General features: G+C 50.1%; 2 protein-coding genes across 4 annotated transcripts in view; both read right to left on the bottom strand.

Annotated features, from left to right (window-relative positions):
• Positions 1–67: 67 nt before the first annotated feature.
• On the bottom strand, positions 68–6833 carry SIGLEC10 (sialic acid binding Ig like lectin 10). Of its 3 annotated transcripts, none has more exons than XM_028165900.2 (11): positions 6618–6833; positions 5873–6145; positions 5409–5693; positions 5040–5087; positions 4687–4950; positions 3488–3535; positions 3101–3358; positions 2734–3018; positions 2325–2418; positions 2087–2222; positions 68–686 (listed from the first exon to the last, which is right to left on the bottom strand). In XM_028165900.2, the coding sequence occupies exons 1-11, from the start codon at positions 6628–6630 to the stop codon at positions 420–422; spliced, it is 1971 nt and encodes a 656-aa protein (XP_028021701.1). In that variant the 5' UTR covers positions 6631–6833; the 3' UTR covers positions 68–419. The 3 variants fall into 3 exon arrangements, with proteins under 3 accessions (XP_028021701.1, XP_028021700.2, XP_057389508.1); XM_028165899.2 differs by lacking the exon at positions 6618–6833 and adding an exon at positions 6342–6397 and having other exon boundaries at positions 5873–6253; XM_057533525.1 differs by lacking the exons at positions 2734–3018; positions 6618–6833 and adding an exon at positions 6342–6397 and having other exon boundaries at positions 5873–6253.
• A 9972-nt stretch (positions 6834–16805) lies between these two features.
• LOC114237663 (myeloid cell surface antigen CD33-like) overlaps positions 16806–20799 on the bottom strand; it is a 52087-nt gene continuing 48093 nt past the window's right edge. The window contains exons 5-9 of the mRNA XM_057533614.1: positions 20405–20791; positions 19909–20187; positions 19660–19707; positions 17917–18028; positions 16806–17802 (exon numbers count right to left, since the gene is read on the bottom strand). Of these exons, the coding sequence (XP_057389597.1) occupies positions 17760–17802; positions 17917–18028; positions 19660–19707; positions 19909–20187; positions 20405–20791 (869 nt within the window). The 3' untranslated portion in view covers positions 16806–17759. The remainder of the gene's footprint in view (positions 17803–17916; positions 18029–19659; positions 19708–19908; positions 20188–20404; positions 20792–20799) is intronic.

Below are 20799 nucleotides of genomic sequence, written 5' to 3' on the forward strand. Positions count from 1 at the left end.
TCCTTCTTTTGATTTTCCCCTTAACCATTTAAAATGTAAAACACACTCTTGGCTCACAGGTGGCAGCCGCCTAGACTTGACCTGTGAGGTTGGCAAAGATGAACGCTTAATCTTCTTTAAAGGCCCTCCCACCATTGAGAAACTGAGACTGTGAGTATTCAGCCAGGGTGGTGCCTGGGTTTGTCAGAGGAAAAGCTTTACCTTGCTTAGAATAGTGTATTTGGAGAAGGCCGCTCTGGAGACATTCATCAAGCTGTTCCAAAATGCTAGGATCTGGGATGGGATCATCCCAACCTTGGACGATGAAATGAGAGAGAGAGGGAGACAGAAAGACAGACAGACTACGCTCTGTTTTCCTCTTCCCAATTGCTCTGCCTTTCTCCCTGGTCTGGATCCCAGTTCTCCAGCCCAGTAGACCCTCAGTGGAACTGGATTTCAGCATACTCTGGGTGAGTATCCTTGAGCCTCTGGGTGTCCCATGGTCTGAGGCCTGGGAAGTTGAGGACAGCATAATGGAGCTCCTCCTGGTTGTTCTCTGATTCTGGGGCTTGAGGGGATGATTTGGGTCCTGGACAATTGTGGGAAACAAGATGGAGCTCCTTCTGGTTCTTTCTGTGTTCCGGGGGGTGAGTATCTGGAGCAGGGGCCCAGGAACGACTGCTTGGTTTGGCTTTCTGTTTCTGAGCCTAAGGGAAAAATGACCATCCTTCATTCATTCATTCAACAGATACTTGAGCCCCTACCACGTGCTAGGCACCAATGGAGGAACTGGGGTTACATCAGGCAGTAAAACAAAGACCCTGCCCTCGCTGAGCTCGCCTTCCATCTCGGGACAGGAACAAACAATAAAGACAAGTCTGTGGTTAAGCCTCCCAGCTTGTGGTTCTCTGCTATGGCCGCCCTAGCAAACTAATGCAGATAGATTGGTGTAACCACCACCAAAAGACACCGAACTGCTCCATTACCACAAACATCTCCCTCCTGCTGTCCTTCTCATCATCCTCCCATCCCGAACCCCTCACAACTACTAACCTGTCCTCTATCTCTACAATCTTATCATTTGAGAGTGTTATATACACGGAATCCTGTGTATGTGACCATCTGAAATTGGCATTTTTCACTTTTTTTTTTTCTTGGTCCCTAAGTTCTATCCAACCGAGGGGGGAGAAATGGTTTGGATGGATTTGGGAGGAGATTTGCAGATGGATTGATTGTGGGGGGGGGGATAAAAAAGAGAGGAGTAAGAAATGACTTAAAGTCTTTAGGCTTGAGCCGCTGGGCAAATGTGGTGCTATTTGCTGAGATGCAGAGGATGGAAGAGAAGGGTTTTAAGTGGTGCTTAGTCATGAGTTTGGTTTTGGACAGGCTAAGTTTGAGAGGCCTATTAGACATCCACATGGAGATACTGCCTAGACAGTTGGCTATGAGTCTAGAGCTCAGGGATGAGTCTGGGAGGCGTAAATTTTGGAATCATCCGCATATAGATGTTCTCTCCTGAAAATATCCAGCATTCACCCAACACTTACCAGGGGCCTGGTACTGTTCTAAATGCTTTACAAGTAGGAAATGAGCATATTGAATACCCAGAATGAGCCTACGTGGTGGGTACTACTATTATCCCCATTTTACAGTTAAAGAAATCGAGGCACAGAGAAGTTAAGTGACTCATCCCAGAACACACAGTGATGAAAGCAGACAGGAACCCAGGCAGGCTGACTTCAGAGCCCTACCCTTAATCATCACTAGGACATACCATCTCTCAGTGATATTAATCATTGGTGACATCATTAATTTTACTTAGTAATGTCGTTGGTAGTAGTAATAATGGAATAGCTGCTACCTATTAGGCAATAACGTGTGTTGTAATCCTCAAACCAGCTCTCAAGGAGGAAGCAGTAGAGGCTCAGGAGGGAGGGATTTGGTCAAGATCTCATAGACGTTAAGTGCCAGAATCAGAATTTGAATCCAGCACCCGGGCCTTTTCCATTGCGATGTCTCTCGGGCAAAGGGCGGGGGCGGGGCTGGGGAGGAGGGTATACAGGAGTCAGAGAGGGGGAAGAAGAGACAGCTGGTTGGGACCACTCACCAGGGGGCCAGTTTTAGGGACCACGTTGATGTAATGCAGGATCGTGCTCTTCCGTGAGACCCTGGACCTCGGAGTCTCTCCCGCGGCCGGGGCCGGAACCTCTGCTTGGGTCCACTTCTTCCTCAGAGTCCTCACGCTGAGGGAACACCCCGCCTTGGTGTGCGCCCCGGCCCCGCCCCCCTTTCCACGGGTCCCGGATCCCACGCTCCCTCCATCGCTGCCCCTGCACCTAGCTCACATGATCAGTAGGAGGCAGAGGAAAAGGAGGGTCATGAGGCCAATTCCTAGAAATATTCCGCTGGAGAACGCTTTGGAGGCGAATCCCTTCTCATCTGCACGAGGAAACGGTCAGCCATCTCTGAGCCCTTCCCATCTCCGTGGGTCCTCACGTCCACCCGCCACTAGGCGCTCCGGCTTCCGGCTCCCATTCCAGAGGTTTTTACCTAGAGCCCCTTCCCATCGACTTCTTGGAGACTCCGCTACACCCCAGGCCCAAGTGTCAGGCTTTCCGATTTAATTTCCCCGCTCCGCATCCCCAGCCACAGGCGCCCCCGTGTCCCCGCTCCCCAGCTCCTGCCCCAACCACAGGACCCTGTCGCTGTCGCTCTCAGCCCCCGCCTCCACGGGGCGTCCAGTTGGCCCCTGACCTGGCAGCAGCTGGACAGTGGCGCTCTGGGCCCCGTGAACGTTCAGGGCCTCGCAGCTGAGTCTGAGGCCAGAGCTGAGCCCCTCGCTGAGGCTCAGGGAGCTGTTGGCCCAGGGCCCAGCCGAGCTGGAGGTGACCTTGAAGGAGGCGTTGCCGAGCTTCCCCTCCAGCAGCCCCTCCCCCAGCCGCCAGCGCAGGGAGGGGGCCGGCTGAGCTCGGCAGGAGCAGTCGCAGTGCAGACCCTCATCCTCCAGGGAGCAGGAGGGTCCCAGCAGCTGCGGGGGGTCTGTACAGAGGGAGGAGAGTCAGCGGTGCCTCCCCCCACCCCGGGACCCAGGTGTCCTGCCCACAGGGGTCCCCGCACTCACAGACCACGGAGAGGCTCAGAGAGATATTTTGGGAGCCCAGAGGGTTTTGAGCTCGGCAGGTGAATTCTCCTTCATGCTCTGTTTGTATCTGAGGCAGCTCCAGGACCCCAGGATCTGAGGGCTGGGAGGGGCTCAGAGTCTGTCCCCCTCGGGCCCAGCTCAGCCGGGCTGGGGGGTTGCTGTGAGCGACACAGAGCAGACGCAGGCTTTGGCCTTCCAGGACCGGAAGAGATGTGTCATTTCTGAAGTTTTCCAGGACTAGGGAGGGAAGAGGCAGGATGGATGAACAGCTGAGGGCACAGGGACCCTCTTCCCGCTGACATTCCAGACGTCTGGGCTCCCAGTTTGGCACTGAGGAGCCCTGGTTCCTCTGATCTCCCTTCCTACCTGTCCTATTTCCTTGGGAGACCATCACTTTCAGGTTCTCTGGGGCATCTGAAACAGAGACAGGGTACTTGACTCTAAACAAGCCAGGGGTTTCCTTCTGGGCAAAGTGAACGTCCCTGCGGGTGAAGGGCTGGGAGGGGGAGGGGGGTTGAATCACCCACTGAGTGATTCTCAGATGAATGACCCAAGGGAATAGACCGGTAAGAAGGGCAGGTCCCTAAGATATTGTGATTTAGAACAGAAATAGGTATTTGATCTTCGTCCCTATTCATGGCACAGAGCTTCTAAAACTCTTGGATTTCCTGAATGGTAGGTAAGCGTGATAAATGTGCCTTGTTGTTTATAACAAACCCCTTTCCACCACTCCTGAGTTTAAGTTAATGAAGTGACTTTTAGAAGCGCCCAAGGGTGAGGGCTTGTTGCCAGGGGAACCAACCACGGATCACAGGGTTAGAACGTTCATTCCCACCCCCTGACCTCTGAGGAAGGGAAAGGGGACTGGAGATTGAGTTCAATCACCAATGGCCAATGATTTAATCAATCGTGCCTATGTAATGAGGCCTCCATAAACCGCCCCCCCCCAAATTGGGGTTTGGAGAGCTTCCAGGTTGGTGAACACTTGGAGATTTGGGGAGAGTGGTGCCCAGGAAGAGGGCATGGAAGTTAGATGCCCCTTCCCCATACCTTGCCCTATGCATCGCTTCCATCTGGCTGTTCCTGAGTTATATTCTTTTATAATAAACCGGTAATCTAGTGAGTAAAATATTTCTCTGAGCAGCTCTAGCAAATTAACTGAACCCAAGGAGGAGGTCATGGGAACCTCCAATCTATCGTTGGCCGGTCAGAAGCACAGGAGACAACCTGGACTTGTGATTGGTGGCTGAAGCGGGGGCGGGGCCAGTTTCCAGAAACTGATCCCTTAACCTGTGGGATCTGACGCTACCTCCGGGTAGATAGCGTCAGAACTGAGTGGAATCGTAGCACATGCCACTGATGTTAGAGAATTGCTTGGTGGCGTGGGGAAATCCCCCGCCCCCGCCCTCGCGCGCACCGCAGTCGGAGCTGGAAGCAGAATCCCTAGCCCCATAGGCCTGGGGTTCCAGGTCCCCGTAGAGCTCTGGGACCCTGCCCTCAGCCCCCTCCCTCCTCCCCGCCCCCCGCCCCCCCCCCCAAACCAGGCCCCTGCTGGTCACACTCACACTGCACGAAGAGCTCCAGGCTGCGGCTCTGAGAGCCAAGCCCGTTCTCAGCTCGGCAGGTGTAGCGACCCGCATCCTCTGCCTTCACCCGGGGCAGCACCAGCTCCAGGGTTCTGGAGCCCGAGGGGTGGGACCAAGAGAGGATTCTGTCCTGCAGGGCCCAGCTCAGTGTGGCAAGCGGCATGCTGTCAGCTGTACAGAGCAGCCGCAGGAACTGGCCTTTCTGGACTTCCAGATGGGGGCTGTTTCCCTGCGGCTCCAGGGCTGCAGAGAGAGAGAGCGCTCGAGAGAAGGACTGCAGGGGGGAACACCACTCCCCCGCCCTCCTGACACCCCCAAGTGGCCCTCAGTACCTGATACATCGGTCTGGGAAATGCTGATAACCAGGTCTTTGGGGGCATCTGTAACAGGATGGGGAGCTGGCTTTGGGGAGGAATGAGAGATTCCCCACCGCCAGAGAGAACCCCCTCGGGGAGAAGAAAGTGTGACAACCCTCCGGGAAGACAAGTGACAAATGAGTGCCAAAGATGCGCTTATGGACACAGGTCCAGACGGCATCCCCGTTCCCCCTCCCTGGGCCGAGGCAAGCGTCGCTAGACTCCACGCCTTCCTCCCCACGGATCCGCAGAGAGCTGACCATCATCGCCCTGCTGCCTCTCTCCACCTCCGCATCCCCCGTGCCTGTCTGCGCGCCCTGACGTCCTTCCCGCCACCAAACTCACAGGCCACGCTAAGTAGGACGGTGTTCTCTGTGCTCAGTCCCTTTCTGGAGACGTCCACTCGACAGGTGAGCTTAGTGCCGTGGTCCTGGGGTCTGGGTGTGAAGGTGAGGGCTAAGAGGTAGGAAGCTCTTGGTCTGGCCTCGTGGGCGGAGACGGCGGCCCCCCTCCAGGAGAGAGTAGGGGCTGGACATTCCTCAAAGGGCCAGTCAAACATACAGATGAGTGTCACCTGGTGCCCAGGCTTCAGAGTCTCTGGGATGTAGATCTCTGGCTTCTGGGTCAGGGCTGGGATGGAGGGAGAGAGGGTGGGATGCTAGACCCCGATGGGGGTACTCCCGGGGGTCCCCCATGGTCCGTTCCCCATAGCCCCTCCCCAGTATGAGAAGGGGGGAGGGGGGAGGGGGGAGGGGGGAAGGGGGGAGGGGGGGGGTCCCACCCCATTCCAGCTCGAGCCAGTTCCGTACCTGTCACCTCCAGACGGAACTTGTATTCCATGAAATTATATCGCACGTAATGGCCTCTCTCCAACCGAAAGAAGTACAATGCACTGTCCTCCATACGTACATTTCTGATGAGCAAAGAGCAATTCTGTCTGGCATTGCCAAGGAGCTGGAACCGGCCTTCGGTGTGTGTTTGCACGTCTTGACCCGGCTTGTTTGTGGCCACTGGCAGACCACTGTCTGTGGCGGTCTGGTCTTTGAACCAGAAGCCGTAAGCCGGCGTGGAGGGAACCCAGCCTATGGTGGGATAGGAGATGGAGCAGGGCACGACCACACACAGGCCTTCCTGCACCCTCACCAACTCCTGCACCTGCAGCTGGAAACCTGGATCCTGAGCCCATGACCCTACAGGGAGACAGAGAGAGGCTCAAGCTGCCACCCCAGTCCCGGCCCCCAACCGGGCCCCTCCTGGCCCCCCACCTCGTTCACTCACCGGCCCACAGTACAGCCAAGAGCAGTGGTGGGAGCATCTCAGGCACGGGGACCTGCCCTGGGACACACTCATTCCCCAGACACTGTGTCTGGCACTCGGCAAAGGCAGAAGGCGGAAGCTGAGCCCCGGGGGACTGATGCATGAAATGAGCTTCTGATGCTGAGACCCACACCACTCATTTTCCTTTTCTGGACTCTCCCCACCCCCGTCTTGCCCACTTGAACTCACTCTTTCCTGGGGGGCTCGCCTGGCGTTTGGGGTCCCTGAGCTGGTCACCTTCCCGAGTCATCTCTGGGGGAGGGAGTGGAGGACATGTGTCTAGACTTGGGGCCTGGCTTTGGGTGGGTGGAAGCTGGGGACTCTCCCGCTGGACCCTGAGCCGTTGGGGAAGCAGAAGTGAAAGTCCCCAGTAAGTCCTTCTTACAGGGGCCTCTGGTGATGGTGATGGGTGCTGGGCAGGGTGGATTTCTGGGGCAGAGGGTGGGAGTGATAGTGCAGGGCTAGTCTTGCCAGATAAAAGGCAGGATGCCCGGTTAAAACTGGCTTTCAGATAAATAGTGAATTTTTTTTAGTATAAGTATGTCCCAGAGAGTGCATGCGATATACTTCTACTAAAATCATTCATTATTGAGATCTGAAATTCAACTTTAACTGGGCACTTTGCATTTTTATTTGCTAAATCTGGCAACCCTAGGCTGGTCTCAATCTCTACCCCTTCACCCTCCCTGATGGGCTCACTGACTCCTGGTCCCCCAGGAGCACCCACCCCAAGGTCTTTGTCTGCTTCCCAGTCTCCCCTTCTGTCACACAGTTGGACGACACACATTTGTAACACCTGCTGTGATAAGAACACAGACACCCAGGGGTGATGCTGATGGTGGGAGACTTAGGCAATGTAAGGGGCATGGGATTTGTGGAGTGAGTCAGTTAAACTCCCCCAGATGCAGACTGTTGTTCCCCTCCCCTTGAAATGACTCTCTGTTTTGGTCACGTAGAGACACTGTGTTTGCCTATTTGACCTCCATGCTCTGGAAGCTTGTGTGTGGCAGGTGTCATGCTGTTTATGGCAGAGGGGGACACACATAGGTAAATCAGACAGTGTCTGACCTCAAGGGAACCCAGCTTGGTAAACGAAGATCCTTAGAAACAGAAGAGCACTGAAGTGTTCGTAAGTGCCCCGCCCCCCACATGCTGGGGCAGATATTCCTGCTGGGCCCTGGGGAAAGGGTGGTCACTACTTCCTGGCAAAGTCAAGAGGGGCTTCCCAGAGGAAGTGACATGTAACTATCCTTGTCCTCGCATCTACTGTATTAGTCTGCTCAGGCTGCGTAATAAAAGAGTCTTCGAGGGACTTCCCTGATGGTGCAGTGGTTAGGAGTCTACCTGCCAATGCAGGGGACATGGGTTCGATCCCTGGTCCAGGAAGATCCCACATGCCGTGGAGCAACTAAGCCCATGTGCCACAACTACTGAGCCTGTGCTCTAGAGCCCTCAAGCCACAACTACTGAGCCCATGTGCCACAGCTACTGAAGCCCGTGCACCTAGAGCCCGTGCTCTGCAACAAGAGAAGCCACTGCAATGAGAAGCCCATGCACTGCAACGAAGAGTAGCCCCCGCTCGCCACAACTAGAGAAAGCCCATGCACAGCAACCAATGCAGCCAAAAATAAATAAAATAAAATAAATAAGTTTATATATAAAAAAAAGAATTTCCTTAAAAAAAAAATGAGTCCTCGAATCCACTGTATTAGTCTGCTCAGGCTGCATAATAAAAGAGCACAGAATGAGTGGCTTAAACAACAGAAATGTATTTCCTCACAGTTCTGGAGGCTACAAGTTCAAGATCAGCGTTGTCAGCAGGGTTTGTTTCTTCCGAGGTCTCTTTCCTTGACTTGGAGACGGCCGTCTTCTCCTCCAGTCTTCACCTGGTCTTCCTTGTGTGTATGTGTGTTCTCCATAAGGACTCCAGTCATACTAGACTGGGACTCTGCCCTATGACCTCATTTCAACTGAGTTACCTCTTTAAAGACTCTATCTACAAATATACATTCTGAGATACTGGGGGTTAAGACTTCAACATATGAACTTGGGGGCAGGGGGAGTGCAATTCAACCCATAACATCCACCCTCCTCTTCACTCTGCTCCCGGGTCCCCACTGCCCAACCTGGGCTTTCTCTGGGGGGAAGCGGTTTCCCTTCTCCCAGGGGAGCCCTTGCATCCAGGAACATCACACCCTTCCTTCTGTCAAGTTCACAGAGGAAGGGCCTCTCAGTGGGAGGAGTGAGAGGGAGGGAAGGATGCCTGGGTCCTGCTGAGGGCTTGCCCTGAAGGAGCTGAGAACTGAGCTTCCCCACCCCCCAAAGCTTAGATCCAGCCTCACCTCTGCCTTGGAGCATCTCCATGCCTCTATGGGGCTGATGGGAGTAGGAACCAGGAGAGTGGCAACATCTCAGGCCTTCCGTGGGTTTCTCCACACTATTCCATGCTACCCCATCAGACAGAAAAGGGAGAGAGGACCGTCTGCTACCCTGGAGCTGAAAGAAACCAATCCCCAGCTCCTCCAGGCCAACCCAGAGGTCTCACACGCCCCACTGATGAATGTGGGCCACCCTCAGGATTAGATATGCCTTCAAAGCTCAGAGCTGATCCCTGACATGTGGAGGTGAGGAGGTCTCCTGTACCAGGTGAGATCAGTTGGGCAGCTTTATATCCATAGCCAAGCGGCCAGGAAGAGATGGAAACAGAGTGGAGCCAGGGGACCCTTCAGTAACCCCACTTGTGGACCAACCCATCCCCTTCCGGAGGCAGCTGCCAAAAGGTTCCTGGAGGTGGTCCTGAGCTCCCCTCCTCCGCTTTCCCGGAAACCCTGAGGGTTCGCTCTTCTCTTCACAGGAACTGCCCTTTACTTACTGTCCATCCTGCACATCTTAGTCCAATCTTGCCTCCATCCCTACATCCCTCAAACTCTTCTTGTCAGGATCACCAAGGATCTCAAATGGCTAAAACCCATAGGTAATTTCCATTGTCATCTCATTTGGATGCCGCCTGCCCAGCAGCATTTGGTGTGCTCCGTCACCCCTTCCTTCTTTTTTTTTTTTAATAAATTTATTTATTTATTCATTTATTTAATTTTTGGCTGCACTGGGTCTTCGCTTGCACGCGGGTTTTCTCTAGTTGCTGAGAGCGGGGGCTACTCTTTGTTGCGATGCACAGGCTTCTCACTGCGGTGGCTTCTCTTGTTGCAGAGCACAGGGGCTAGGCGCACGGGCTTCAGTAGTTGTGGCACACGGGCTTCAGTAGTTGTGGCTCGCAGGCTCAGTAGTTGTGGCGCATGGGCTTAGTTGCTCCACGGCATGTGGGATCTTCCCGGACCAGGGCTGGAACCCGTGTCCCCTGCATTGGCAGGCGGATTCTTAACCATTGCGCTACCAGGGAAGCCCCACCCCTTCCTTCTTGAAACACTTCAGTCTGGCTTCCCCTGTCACCTAGAACTGCCATCTCGAAGGCACCTGCCGGAGTCGGGCTGCCCATAGAATACAGAGGACACCATTACTTCCTTGGTTTTCCTTCGACCTTTCTAGACACTCTTCTTCATCTTTAATGGTTCCGCCTCTGCCCTTGCCTCCTAAATCTTAGAATGCGTCAGGATCACTCTCCCTAGATGTCCTATTTCATCCATGACTTTAAAAATGCATGCTACATGTGATATTGTGATTTATAGTAAGTATATATTTTGGTCTTTGTTCATGGTTCCTGGCTCACCGCACCCAAAACCCTTGGAATTTCCTGAGTGATAAGAGCAATGAGAGCATCTTTTGTTGTAATATTGGTCTCTTGTCCTCAGTTCCTGAAAACACTTCAGAGCCAGAAATGAATGTCTTGCTATTCACAACAAACCCCTTTCCACCACACCTGAGTTTTTGTTAATGAGGTGACTTTTGGAAAGCACATAAGGATGGGGGCTGGTTGCCAGGGGAATGAACCATGTGATTAGAAGGTAGGAAATTTCAGTCCAATCCCTGACCTCCCAGAAGGGGTGAGGGGCTAGAGGTTGAGTCAGTCGCCCATGGCCAATGATTTAATCAGTCATGCCTATGGAATGAAGCCTCCATAAAAACCAAAAGTATGGGGTTCAGAGAGTTTCCAGGTTGGAGAACACGTGAAGATTTGGGGAGAGTGGTGCACCTCCCCAAAGAGAGGGCATGAAAGCCCCAAGCTCTTTCCCCATACTTTGTCCTATGCATCATTTCCATCTGGCTGTTCCTGAGTTATATCCTTTTATAATAAGCCAGTAATCTCAGAAGTAGACTGTTTCTCTGAGTTCTGTGTGCCACTCTAGCAAATTAATTGAACCCAAGGAATGGGTCATGAGAACCTCCGATCTACATTTCAATAGTCAGAAGCAGAAGTGACAACATGAACTTGTGATTGGCATCTGAAGCGGGTTGGGGGGCACTCTTATGGGACTGAGCCCTTAACCTGTGGGATCTGACACTATCTCCAGGTAGGTGGTGTCAGAGTTGCGTTGAGTTGTAGGATGCCCAGCTAGTGCGGAGAATTGCCTGGTGGTGTGGGGAGCTTCCCCCCAGCCCACACTTTGAAATCGGCCATCAGAATTGTACTACCAATATCAATTTTTTGATTTTCATATTGTCCTACAGTTGTGTAAGATGTTAACACTGGGGGTAACTGGAATGCATGAGACATCACTGTACATTTCTCTGCAACCTCCTGTGAGTCTCTAGTTGCTTCAAAATGAAGTTAAACTACAAACTAAAATAAATGATCACAAGACACACAACAACAACAATAAAGAAACACGCTGATGACTCATAAATTATATATTTCAATTCTTCCCTGTCTACTTGACATCTACTCAGGAATATATAATGGGCATCTCAAACTCAGTATCTAAATTTTCATGCAGCACTCTTATTTCTCATCTCAAACCCTCTCCTTTTCAGTTGTCTAAATGTTATTGTTTTGTGGTACCAACATCTGCCCATATCCTAGCAACATTCTGATGTCTTCCTTTGCCTCAGTCCTTGCAAGACCTGTCAGTTCAACTTTTTAAATATTAAAAAAAAATCTATCCACTTATCCCCATCCCCACTACCATTCATTACCCTAGGCCAAGATTTCACAATCTCAGTACTATTGACATTTTGAGTCAGATAATCCTTGGGGAGTAGAAGCTGCCCTGAGCTTGTAGGATTTTTTTTGTTTGTTTGTTTGCTTTTTAAAAAAAAGGAATCTTTATTTTAGCATGGTTCCCAAGGTGACAAAGAAGCTTGTCAAAATTTGAAGGACACTGATATATAATAAGAACATGCTACAGAACCTATATTCTACATACAAGGTCTTGATTATTACTTTGGTCACCCAGAAGGATGAAAAAATGCATAAAGTAGCCTAACCAGTTCCTTACTATCACATTTGCTTACTTTTCTGTCACTATTCGGAAAATGATTAGGGATAGCTTCTAAACGTGTTTCTAATGAAGTTCTTCTGTATGCACTTAGGAGATGGGAAAGCAAGTGACGTGGTAAGAGGATGATCCCAAAATCAACGGACGTGGATGAATCTGACTGAATAGGAAACACGCAGGATGTGGCGATGGGTGTGTTGATGTCTATTTCACCGTGGCTGCCAGGGAAGGATTTAGCCTTTTATCGAGGGCCTTCGGATGCACAAGCTGCATCACAAGCTTGTGGCAGGTGCGCCAGCGTGCGGCAGAAAGGGCTCCTGACACCGTCGGAGCCTCTTCTCTCCTGCAAGTTGTTGTTGTTTTTTTAAAAAATATTTATTTATTTATTTGGTTGCACTGGGTCTTAGTTGCAGCAGGCAGGCTCCTTAGTTCTGCCTCGCCGACTCCTTAGTTGTGGCAGGTGGGTTCCTTAGTTGCGGCACGTGGGCTCCTTAGTTATGGCATGCGAACTCTTGCGAGCTTGTAGGATGTTGAGCAGCATCCCTGGCCTCTACCCACCAGATGCCAGTTGCCTCCCTCCCCCCATCACAGTCGTGACAATTAAAAATGTCTCCAGGCATTGTCACCTGTTGATAAAAATCACCCTTGATTGAGAATGATTATCCAGGTCCTGGTCACCATCACCACTCATCTGTTTGACAAAAATCTATTGATGATTCTTCCTGCTTCTTTTTTTAAAAAATTATTTTATTGAAGTATAGTGGACTTACATTGTTATGTTAATTTCTGCTGTACAGCAAAGTGAGTCAGTGATACATATACAGACATTCTTTTTCAGACTCTTTTCCATTACGGTTTATCCCAGGCTATTGAATACAGTTCCCTGCTTCTATTTTTGCTCCCCCCGTAATGCAGTTTCAACACAACAACCAGAGTTAGTTTTAAAATATAGATCAGATCAAGTCACCCTCTTGCCCAAACATTTCAATGGCATCTTATTATAGTTAGGAGAAAATCCAAACTAATCACCATAACCTATAGAACTCGAACTGATGTAACCCCCAATGACCCCTGCAAACTCACTTTGAACCCAGAACTTTACTTCTGCATTCCCGCCGGCGATTCCCACTCTGCTTCTCACATTTACCAAATTCATTTCCGCCTCAAGAACATGACACTAGCTGTTCTCTCTTCCAGGAATGCTCTTCCCGTGGCTGGCCCCCCTTTCACTGTTCTCAGCTCAAAGGCCATCTCTTCTGAAATGCTTTTCCTGACCTTACAACCAACTTGCCCCAACATTTCCCCACCCGTACACTTTTCCAGATTTTTGGTGATTTCTTTGACCTCCTCAGAACTTTCCACCTTTCCTCAGTGTGACCAGAGCACCTCCCCACTTTGCAATTGCCTTCTCATCCAAGCCACCCTTCCCCCCCACCCCACCCTTGGGCAGACCACAGACTAGGGGCTACCTGAGTCCACGAGAATCTTTATCGGTCATCCTCATATCTGTCTTCTCTGCCTAAGAATGTTCAGATTTTTCTCTGAGCCTATTCCTTAAGAAAAAAGCTCTACAAGCCTCTGGTTTTCCTTCTCTAATTCAACAGATGTTGAACACCTGCTTTGTCTGTCCCTGAGGTCACAACGGGGGCAAAGACAGATATTGAGAGGAAGTGAGATTGGGGGTGGGTGGGTAGGTATGGGGTGGGAGCAGCTGAGGAGGAGGAAGAGAGGTAGGTAGGTAGGTAGTTCAGGATTCTGCCCTAGAAGGGTGCTGGGTGTGGGTCTGAGGGCTGGATTCATTAGGAGGGATGAATGAAGGAGATGTAGGCAAGCATTCCAGTGGTGAATGAAGAGTCTGGGTCTGGCTGTAGCTGAGGCCCTGAGGGTGCTGAGGAGCCTTTGTTGGGGGGAAGGGAGTATCTTAGACACCCCCTGGCTAGCATCTTTGTATCATTCAGATACACCTGTCTCAGTTCCCGCCCATAACGCTTGTGCTGCAGTTCAGGATGCTGCCCCCAGAGGGCGCTCCATTTCCCCGGCACACACTGACCCTTGAGCCCCAGTCACCAGGATCTCTGCTGTCCAGAGTCCTGAAGAACTGCAGCTCTACAGGGAATATTTCTCAGGCTCTGGACACATTTGCAAACGTTGCTCATCCAAAAAGGCTGCATTCATTCTCACTGAACCTACAAATAATGATTCTGCTCTTTTCACTGCACCTCAGTACAACTGAGTCTCTGCCGGGGGAGAGCATATCAAAGCAAACACTAAGTCTCCACAACCATCCCGCTTCCCTCACTGCAAACCCACCCTTCCTGAAATTTAAAACACCTCAATATCTCTCACAGTGTCATTCTCAAATGACTTCTACCCAGGCACACCGAACATGTGATGTCCTCATAAGAAAATGTTCCTGTGGTGTCTCAGTCTGTTCCGGCTGCTCTACTAGACATACCAAATGTAAGACCTGAAACCATAAAACTCTTAGAAGAAAACATAGGCAGTGAGCTCTTTGACATTGGTCTTAACAACATCTTTTTGTCTCCTCAGGCAAGGGAGACAAAAGCAAAAATAAATAAATGGAACTACAAAAAATTAAAAAGCTTTTGCACAGTGAAGGAAACCATCAACAAGACAAACACACAGCCTACTAAATGGGAGAAGACATTTGCAAACAGTATATCTGATAAGGGGTTAATATTCAAAATATACAAAACACTCATGCAACCCAACATCAAAAAACCAAACAACCTGACTAAAAATGGGCAGGGGACCTGAATAGACATTTTTCCAAAGAAGACAAACAGATGGCCAACAGACACAAGAAAAGATGCTCAATATCGCTAATCCTCAGAGAAATGCACATCAAAACCACAATGAGATACCACCTCACACCTGTCAGAATGGCTATAATAAAAAAGACAACAAATAACAAGTGTTGGCAAGGATGTGGATAAAAGGGAACCCTCGTGCACCGTTGGTGGGATTGTAAATTGGTGCAGCCACTATGGAAAACGGTACAGAGGTTCCTCAAAAAATTAAAAATAGAATTGCCATATGATCCAGCAATTTCACTTTTGGGTATTTACTCAAAGAAAACAAAAACACTAATTTGAAAAGATATATGGGTGCTTCCCTGGTGGTGCAGTGGTTAAGAACCCGCCTGCCAACGCAGGGGACACGGGTTCGAGCCCTGGTCCGGGAAGATCCCACATGCCACAGAGCAAGTAAGTCTATGCACCACAACTACTGAGCCTGCGCTCTAGAGCCCACGCACCACAACTACTGTAGCCCGCGCACCTAGAGCCCATGCTCTGCAACAAGAGAAGCCACCACAATGAGAAACCCATGCACCACAACGAAGAGTAGCCCCTGCTCGATGCAACCAGAGAAAGCCCGCGCACAGTGAAGAAGACCCAACGCAGCCAAAAATAAATAAAAATAAATAAATAAATAAATAAATTTATATATATAAAAACGGTATATGCACACCAATGTTCACTGCAGCATTATTTACAATAGTCAAGATATGAAAGCAACCTAATTATCCATGATAGATGAATGAATATATAATATATATGATATTACTCAGACATAATAAAAAATGAAATCTTGCCATTTTTGACAACATGGATGAATTTAGAGGGTATTATGCTAAGTGAAATAAGTCAGACAGAGAGACAAATACCATATGATCTCATACGTGAAATCTAAAAAACAAGAACGCATACAAACAAACAAAACAAAATGACTCACAGATATAGAGAACAAATGGGTTGTTGCCAGTGAGGAGGGGGTGGTGGGCAAAATAGGTGAAGGGGATTAAGGAGTGCAAATCACCAGTTATAAAATAAATAAGCCATAGGGATGTAATATACAGCAGACGGAATCACGGTCAATGATATTTTAAGGGCTTTGTGTTGGGACAAATGGTTACTAGACTTATCATGGTGATCAGTTCATAATGTATGCAAACGTCAGATCACTATGTAGTACACCTGAAACTAACACAGTATTGTACATCAACACTACTTCAATAAAAATTAAAGAACCTTTAAAATATTGACCCAACATACAAATAACTGCCATCAAGAAAAAGACCAGTATTATTTCAAGAAAGACAAGACCAAGTCATCAGCCACATAAAATTGACAATGTTCAGCAATCAGTGAAAAATTCCTAGACACATAAAGAAGTAGGAACGTGTGACACTTAATAAGAGAAAAACCATTCAATGGAATCAGGCTTAGACATGACAGAGGAGACAGACCTAGCAGACAAAAACATTAAAACATTGATTACAAATATTATCCATATACTCAAGGATGTAAAGGAAAACATTAATATAATAAAAGAAGAAACATAAGATTAAAAACCAAGGAAATTAACTTGTAGAGAAGAAAATAAATTATCTGAAGTGAGAATTTCACTGAATGAGACTAACATCAGATTCAATATTGTGGAAGAATAATCAGTAAACTTGAAGATGTAGCATCAGATCCTATTCAAACTGAAGAATATAGAGAAAAAAGGTTGGAAATGGTGAACAGATGCTCAGAGCTGATAATGAGATAATATTGGGCAATATCACATATGTAAAATAGGAGACCCAGAGGAGAATAGAAAAAAAAAAATATATATATATATATAAACATTGGCTTCTATTTTTAGAAATTTGATCACTACTATAAAATTTCAGATTCAAGATACTCAACACCCTCCAAGTAGGATAATCTCTGTTTCTCTCTCTGTCTCTGTCTCTCACACACACACATTTACATGCCAAGGCACATATTATTCAATTATTAAAACCCAGTGAAAAAGAGAAAATATTAAAACCAGCTAGAGAAAAATATAAACTACAAAGAAAGAAAGATGAAAACAAGGCAGAATTCTCATAAGAAACCAGGCAAGCCAAAAGAATTTAAACAACAGAACGGGGAAAAATTTAACCTAGAATTCCTAATCCAATAAAAATATCTTTCCAAAGCTAACGTACATGAAAACTTTTCCAGACAAACACTGGCTGAGAGAATTCACCACCAGCATACCTACACTACAAAAATATATGAAAAGATCTTCAGGTAAAAGGAAAATGATACTGCAGAGAAACTATACTGTCATCTTAAATTAGAAATAAATCTGAGAAAAGAGGCAGGGTTATCTTAATGCAAAAGGACAGCTTTATTGTTTGCAAGGTTTGCAAACCAGGGATAAGAAGCCTTTGGCTGTAACCAAAAGTACGTTCCTTGGAGGTGAAGGGGTGAGGGATTTTTGAAAGCGCAAGCCCCAGAAGCCACAGTTGGGAGACTTGTAAAAGGGGATTGGATGGCCCTGGCAGCCTGACCAGAAGTTTCCAATGATGGCTGTCATTGGAGCATCTCCTTAGGGTTTTTTTCAGCACAATCAGAAGTCCTTATAGTTTTTGTTCGTGGTTTTTCTAACAACTCAAGAGTACGTGACTGAACCCTAGGTCTGTCATGATTGCCTGGCTTCATTTTATTTGGGGTACCTGTCAGCCACAGCAGGTCCATTTTCTAGTTCTTTCCACAGGGAATTCCTCTTATTTTTACTTTTCCTTAGGGGATTTTATTTTTACAACAAAGGGATGAAGAGCAATTGAAATAGTTCATATGTGGATAAATATAAAATAGTCAATTTTTCTAATTAAAAAAATCTCTTTAAAATTAACTTCAAAAAATACTATATTATGGGATTTATAACAATATATTATAGGTCACGTTATGGGCATATCAAAACCATGCTAAGGTAAGCACATAGAAGAAAAAATATTACATGGAGCGTAGTTCAATTTAATAATAAAAATATCTATTTCCTCCTTGCCCTCACAACAACTCATACAGAACTATCAAGAAGAAACCTGGAGACCAGATGTGAAGAGATGTTATTTCTGGATAGGAAGCAGGGCCAAGTCATCCAGGACCTCCTTGTTCATAGACCTCTGAAGCACCACCGTGAAGAAGGGGACTCAGACACACCTCTCAACACTATTCCCTTGTGAGTTTCTGCACCTGTAAGGGAAACACAGTTCTGAAGTAAGGGACCAGTTTCGTGGAAGGTTTGCTCTGGAAAGGACAAGATGGAGGTGTCCCCAAATCAGGGACACCTTAAGAAGGGCTTCTCACCTGGTATAGTAGATCCAGGTGAGGCCATAGGTGAGAAGGAAACCAGCCCCCATCAGGGCCCCCCTGAGCAAGGTGAGGACTAGGGGCCAGGAGCCCTGCCGCTCCCCAGAGACTTGGGGGCAGGAACAGGAGACACCGGGAGGACGAAAAGAGAGAGGAAGGTGGACGTTAGATGTGAGTTTCTGTAAGTCCACACCATATTTTTTTTCTGGCCGCGCTGCTTGCCATATGGGAGTTTAGTTCTGTGACCAGGGATCAAACCCACGTCCTCTGCATTGGAAGCATGGAGTCTTAACCACTGGACCACCAGGGAAGTCCCTGTAAGTCCACACCTTAACCCTGCTTACCACCCTAGCTCAGAAATCAGGCATCCTTGCTTATATTCATCCTGTACAACTAGGTTCAGGGAGACACAGAGGGAGGGAGCCCCTCAGGTGCTGAGCTCGGCAGGTTAATTCTCCTCCATCCCCTAAGACCACCTGGGGCAGCTCCAGGACCCCGGGATCCAAAGGCTGTGAGGGGCTCAGTGTCAGGCACCCCCGGGTCCAGCTTATCCTGGCCGGTGGGTTGCTGTTGACAGCACAGACCAGGAGCAGGGACTGGCCCTCCACGACCCGAAGGGAGGTGGCATTGCCCAGGACCTCTGGGACTAGGGAGACAGAGAGAGCTAGAAGGGCAAGGCTGAGAGGCCCTTCTCTCCCTCTGTCCTTCCAGACACAGGAACAGCGGCTCTGAGACAAGCACTGCAGGCAAGGCCAAGGAGCGGGGGCGGTCTATGAGGTGAGATGGGGGAAGGAGAGGCAACTTGATGATCCCAGGACAGGGGGAAGTGGACGCTTGAGGAAGAGTCGGCCATATCTAGGCCTGGGAGAGAACATCCCAGGAGGTAGCCCCTGATGTGTGAAACTGCGCAGGGCACTGACACACGTGGGTCTGGCCACTTGGAGGCCCGCACACAGGCGATGAGGGCCCCAGGGAGCAACGGGAGGGTTCTGAGCAAGGAAGTCATAGGGTCAGATCTGGGGCATGTAGAGATCCCTTTGGGGTCCCAATTCTTGCTGGCTGGACAGGGCCAAGACTAGAGGCTGACAGGCCAGAGGGGAGGCTGGTCCGGGTCCAGGCCAGAGAGAGGATGGAGGCCTGAGTTGGAGCTGCGGTCACGGGGATGGATGAGGGCGATGACGTGAGTCATTTTCAGAAAGTCAACTTTGCGAAACTCACTGAGTCCTGGGGACGGTTGGGTGAGACACAGAGTCTAAAGGAATTTCCGAGATTTAGGCTCGGATTACTCATATCGGAGGGTCCCTTGCAGGGGGAGTGGAGGGCACTCAGGACAGAGGTTTGTGAGAGTCTTCAGGGCAGAGGTAGGATTGGAAACCCCGGGGTAGATGAGCTTCCCCTTGGAATCCTGCAGAAATCAGCCAGAAGCCTGGTACCCAGCTTGGGAACTCAGTCTCCTTGTGGGAGAGACGGAGACAGGGAGGTGGCAGGGAATCAGGGAAAGGATGTCATGGGAAAGTGAGGAGGGAGCAGAGGTGGGAAGGGAGGGAGCAAGCGGAGGTGACAGTGAGTTGTCACTAGGAATCCACAGTGGCCCTAAGGTGAGTCCTGCCAGGGGACAGGGTTGGGGGGGACGGAGGGCAGACGTAGGAGCAGAGAGGGGATGAGGAGTGATGGGCTTGATTCTGTCCATCTTCACAACACCCCTGCATCTGACCTCCATTCCACCAGGTGCTCTCCCACCTGTGCTATTTCCCCGGAAGACACGAATGTCCAGGTTCTGTGGAGCGTCTGGAACAGAAAGAAATAAATGTCCCCCTGCAGTATGATGACGTGTCATGAGTAACATGACACCGTGGGGGGGGGATCTCAGCATTCTCCTCATCTTGACCCCAGCGTGCCTCCAAGAAGAGTCCCCGAGTATCCCACCCAGGCCTCCCCGCCCCGACGCCGTCCGCCCTCAGGGACCCGGCGTCCCGGCCCCGCGCTCACAGGACACGTTGAGCCTGGCGGTCCTCTCCGTGCTCACGCCAGCTCCGGGCAAGGTCACTCGACAGGTGAGGTTGGTGCCGTGGTCCTGGGGCCTCAGGGCGAGGGTGAGCCCTGGGGAATGGGGACTCGTGGGGTGCAGGGAAGTGAGGGCAGCCCCGATCCAGGAGAAGGTGTGGGGTGTCCCCCTCTCACAGGCCCACGGCACTGCACAGGTGATGTTCCTGGGGCGGCCGGATTCCAGGGTCCCCTGGACGTGGATGTCGGGTGTCTGTGTCAGAGCTGAAGAGGAGAGAGAAACGGACCCAGGCCCTGGAGGGGGGACCCCGAGTGTGCCCCTCAGAGCGGCCTCTGCCCCAGGCCAGCCACAGCGTCCTGTCCTCCCAGGTCCCCTTGGGTTCCTCCCAGGATGAGAAGACAGGGGGTCCCCTCCCAGCCCTGCCCTGGGGGCCCTCAGGGCCCCTGCGTCTGTGTGTCCTCTCCTTGACACCATCCTCACCTGTTACACGCAGGAAGATCATGTTCTCTGTGTAACTATATCTCACAATAGGCCCTCTCTCCACCCTAAAGAAGTATGTCCCCGTGTCTCCCCTCTGTGCATCTCTGATGTCCAGGGAGCAGTTGTAGGTCTGGGGGTCTCCAAGGAGGTGGAATCGGCCCTGGGACTCCGTCAGCACCTCACGATCTGGGTTGTTTGTGGCCACTGGAGGATCCTGGTAGATACTGGCCCCTTCCCGGAACCAGTAGCCGTGAGCTGGGACAGAGTTGTCCCAGTAGCTCCGGGGATAGTGGAAGGAGCAGGGCACGCGGACACACAGGCCCTCCTGCACCGTCACGGACTCCTGCACTTGCAGCCAGTAGTAGCTCGAACCCTGAGCCAGGGACCCTGCGGGG

This window comes from Balaenoptera acutorostrata, chromosome 19 (genome assembly GCF_949987535.1).
Source record: "Balaenoptera acutorostrata chromosome 19, mBalAcu1.1, whole genome shotgun sequence".
Classification (NCBI taxonomy): domain Eukaryota; kingdom Metazoa; phylum Chordata; class Mammalia; order Artiodactyla; family Balaenopteridae; genus Balaenoptera; species Balaenoptera acutorostrata.

Coding starts and splice junctions, on each gene's coding strand:
- SIGLEC10 (XM_028165899.2), bottom strand. CDS start 6,378: ATGCTCCCACCACTGCTCTTGGCTGTACTGTGGGCCG. Junction 6,254..6,341: donor CTTGGCTGTACTGTGGGCCG/GTGAGTGAACGA, acceptor GTCTCCCTGTAG/GGTCATGGGCTCAGGATCCA. Junction 5,694..5,872: donor GTTCCGTCTGGAGGTGACAG/GTACGGAACTGG, acceptor CCTCCATCCCAG/CCCTGACCCAGAAGCCAGAG.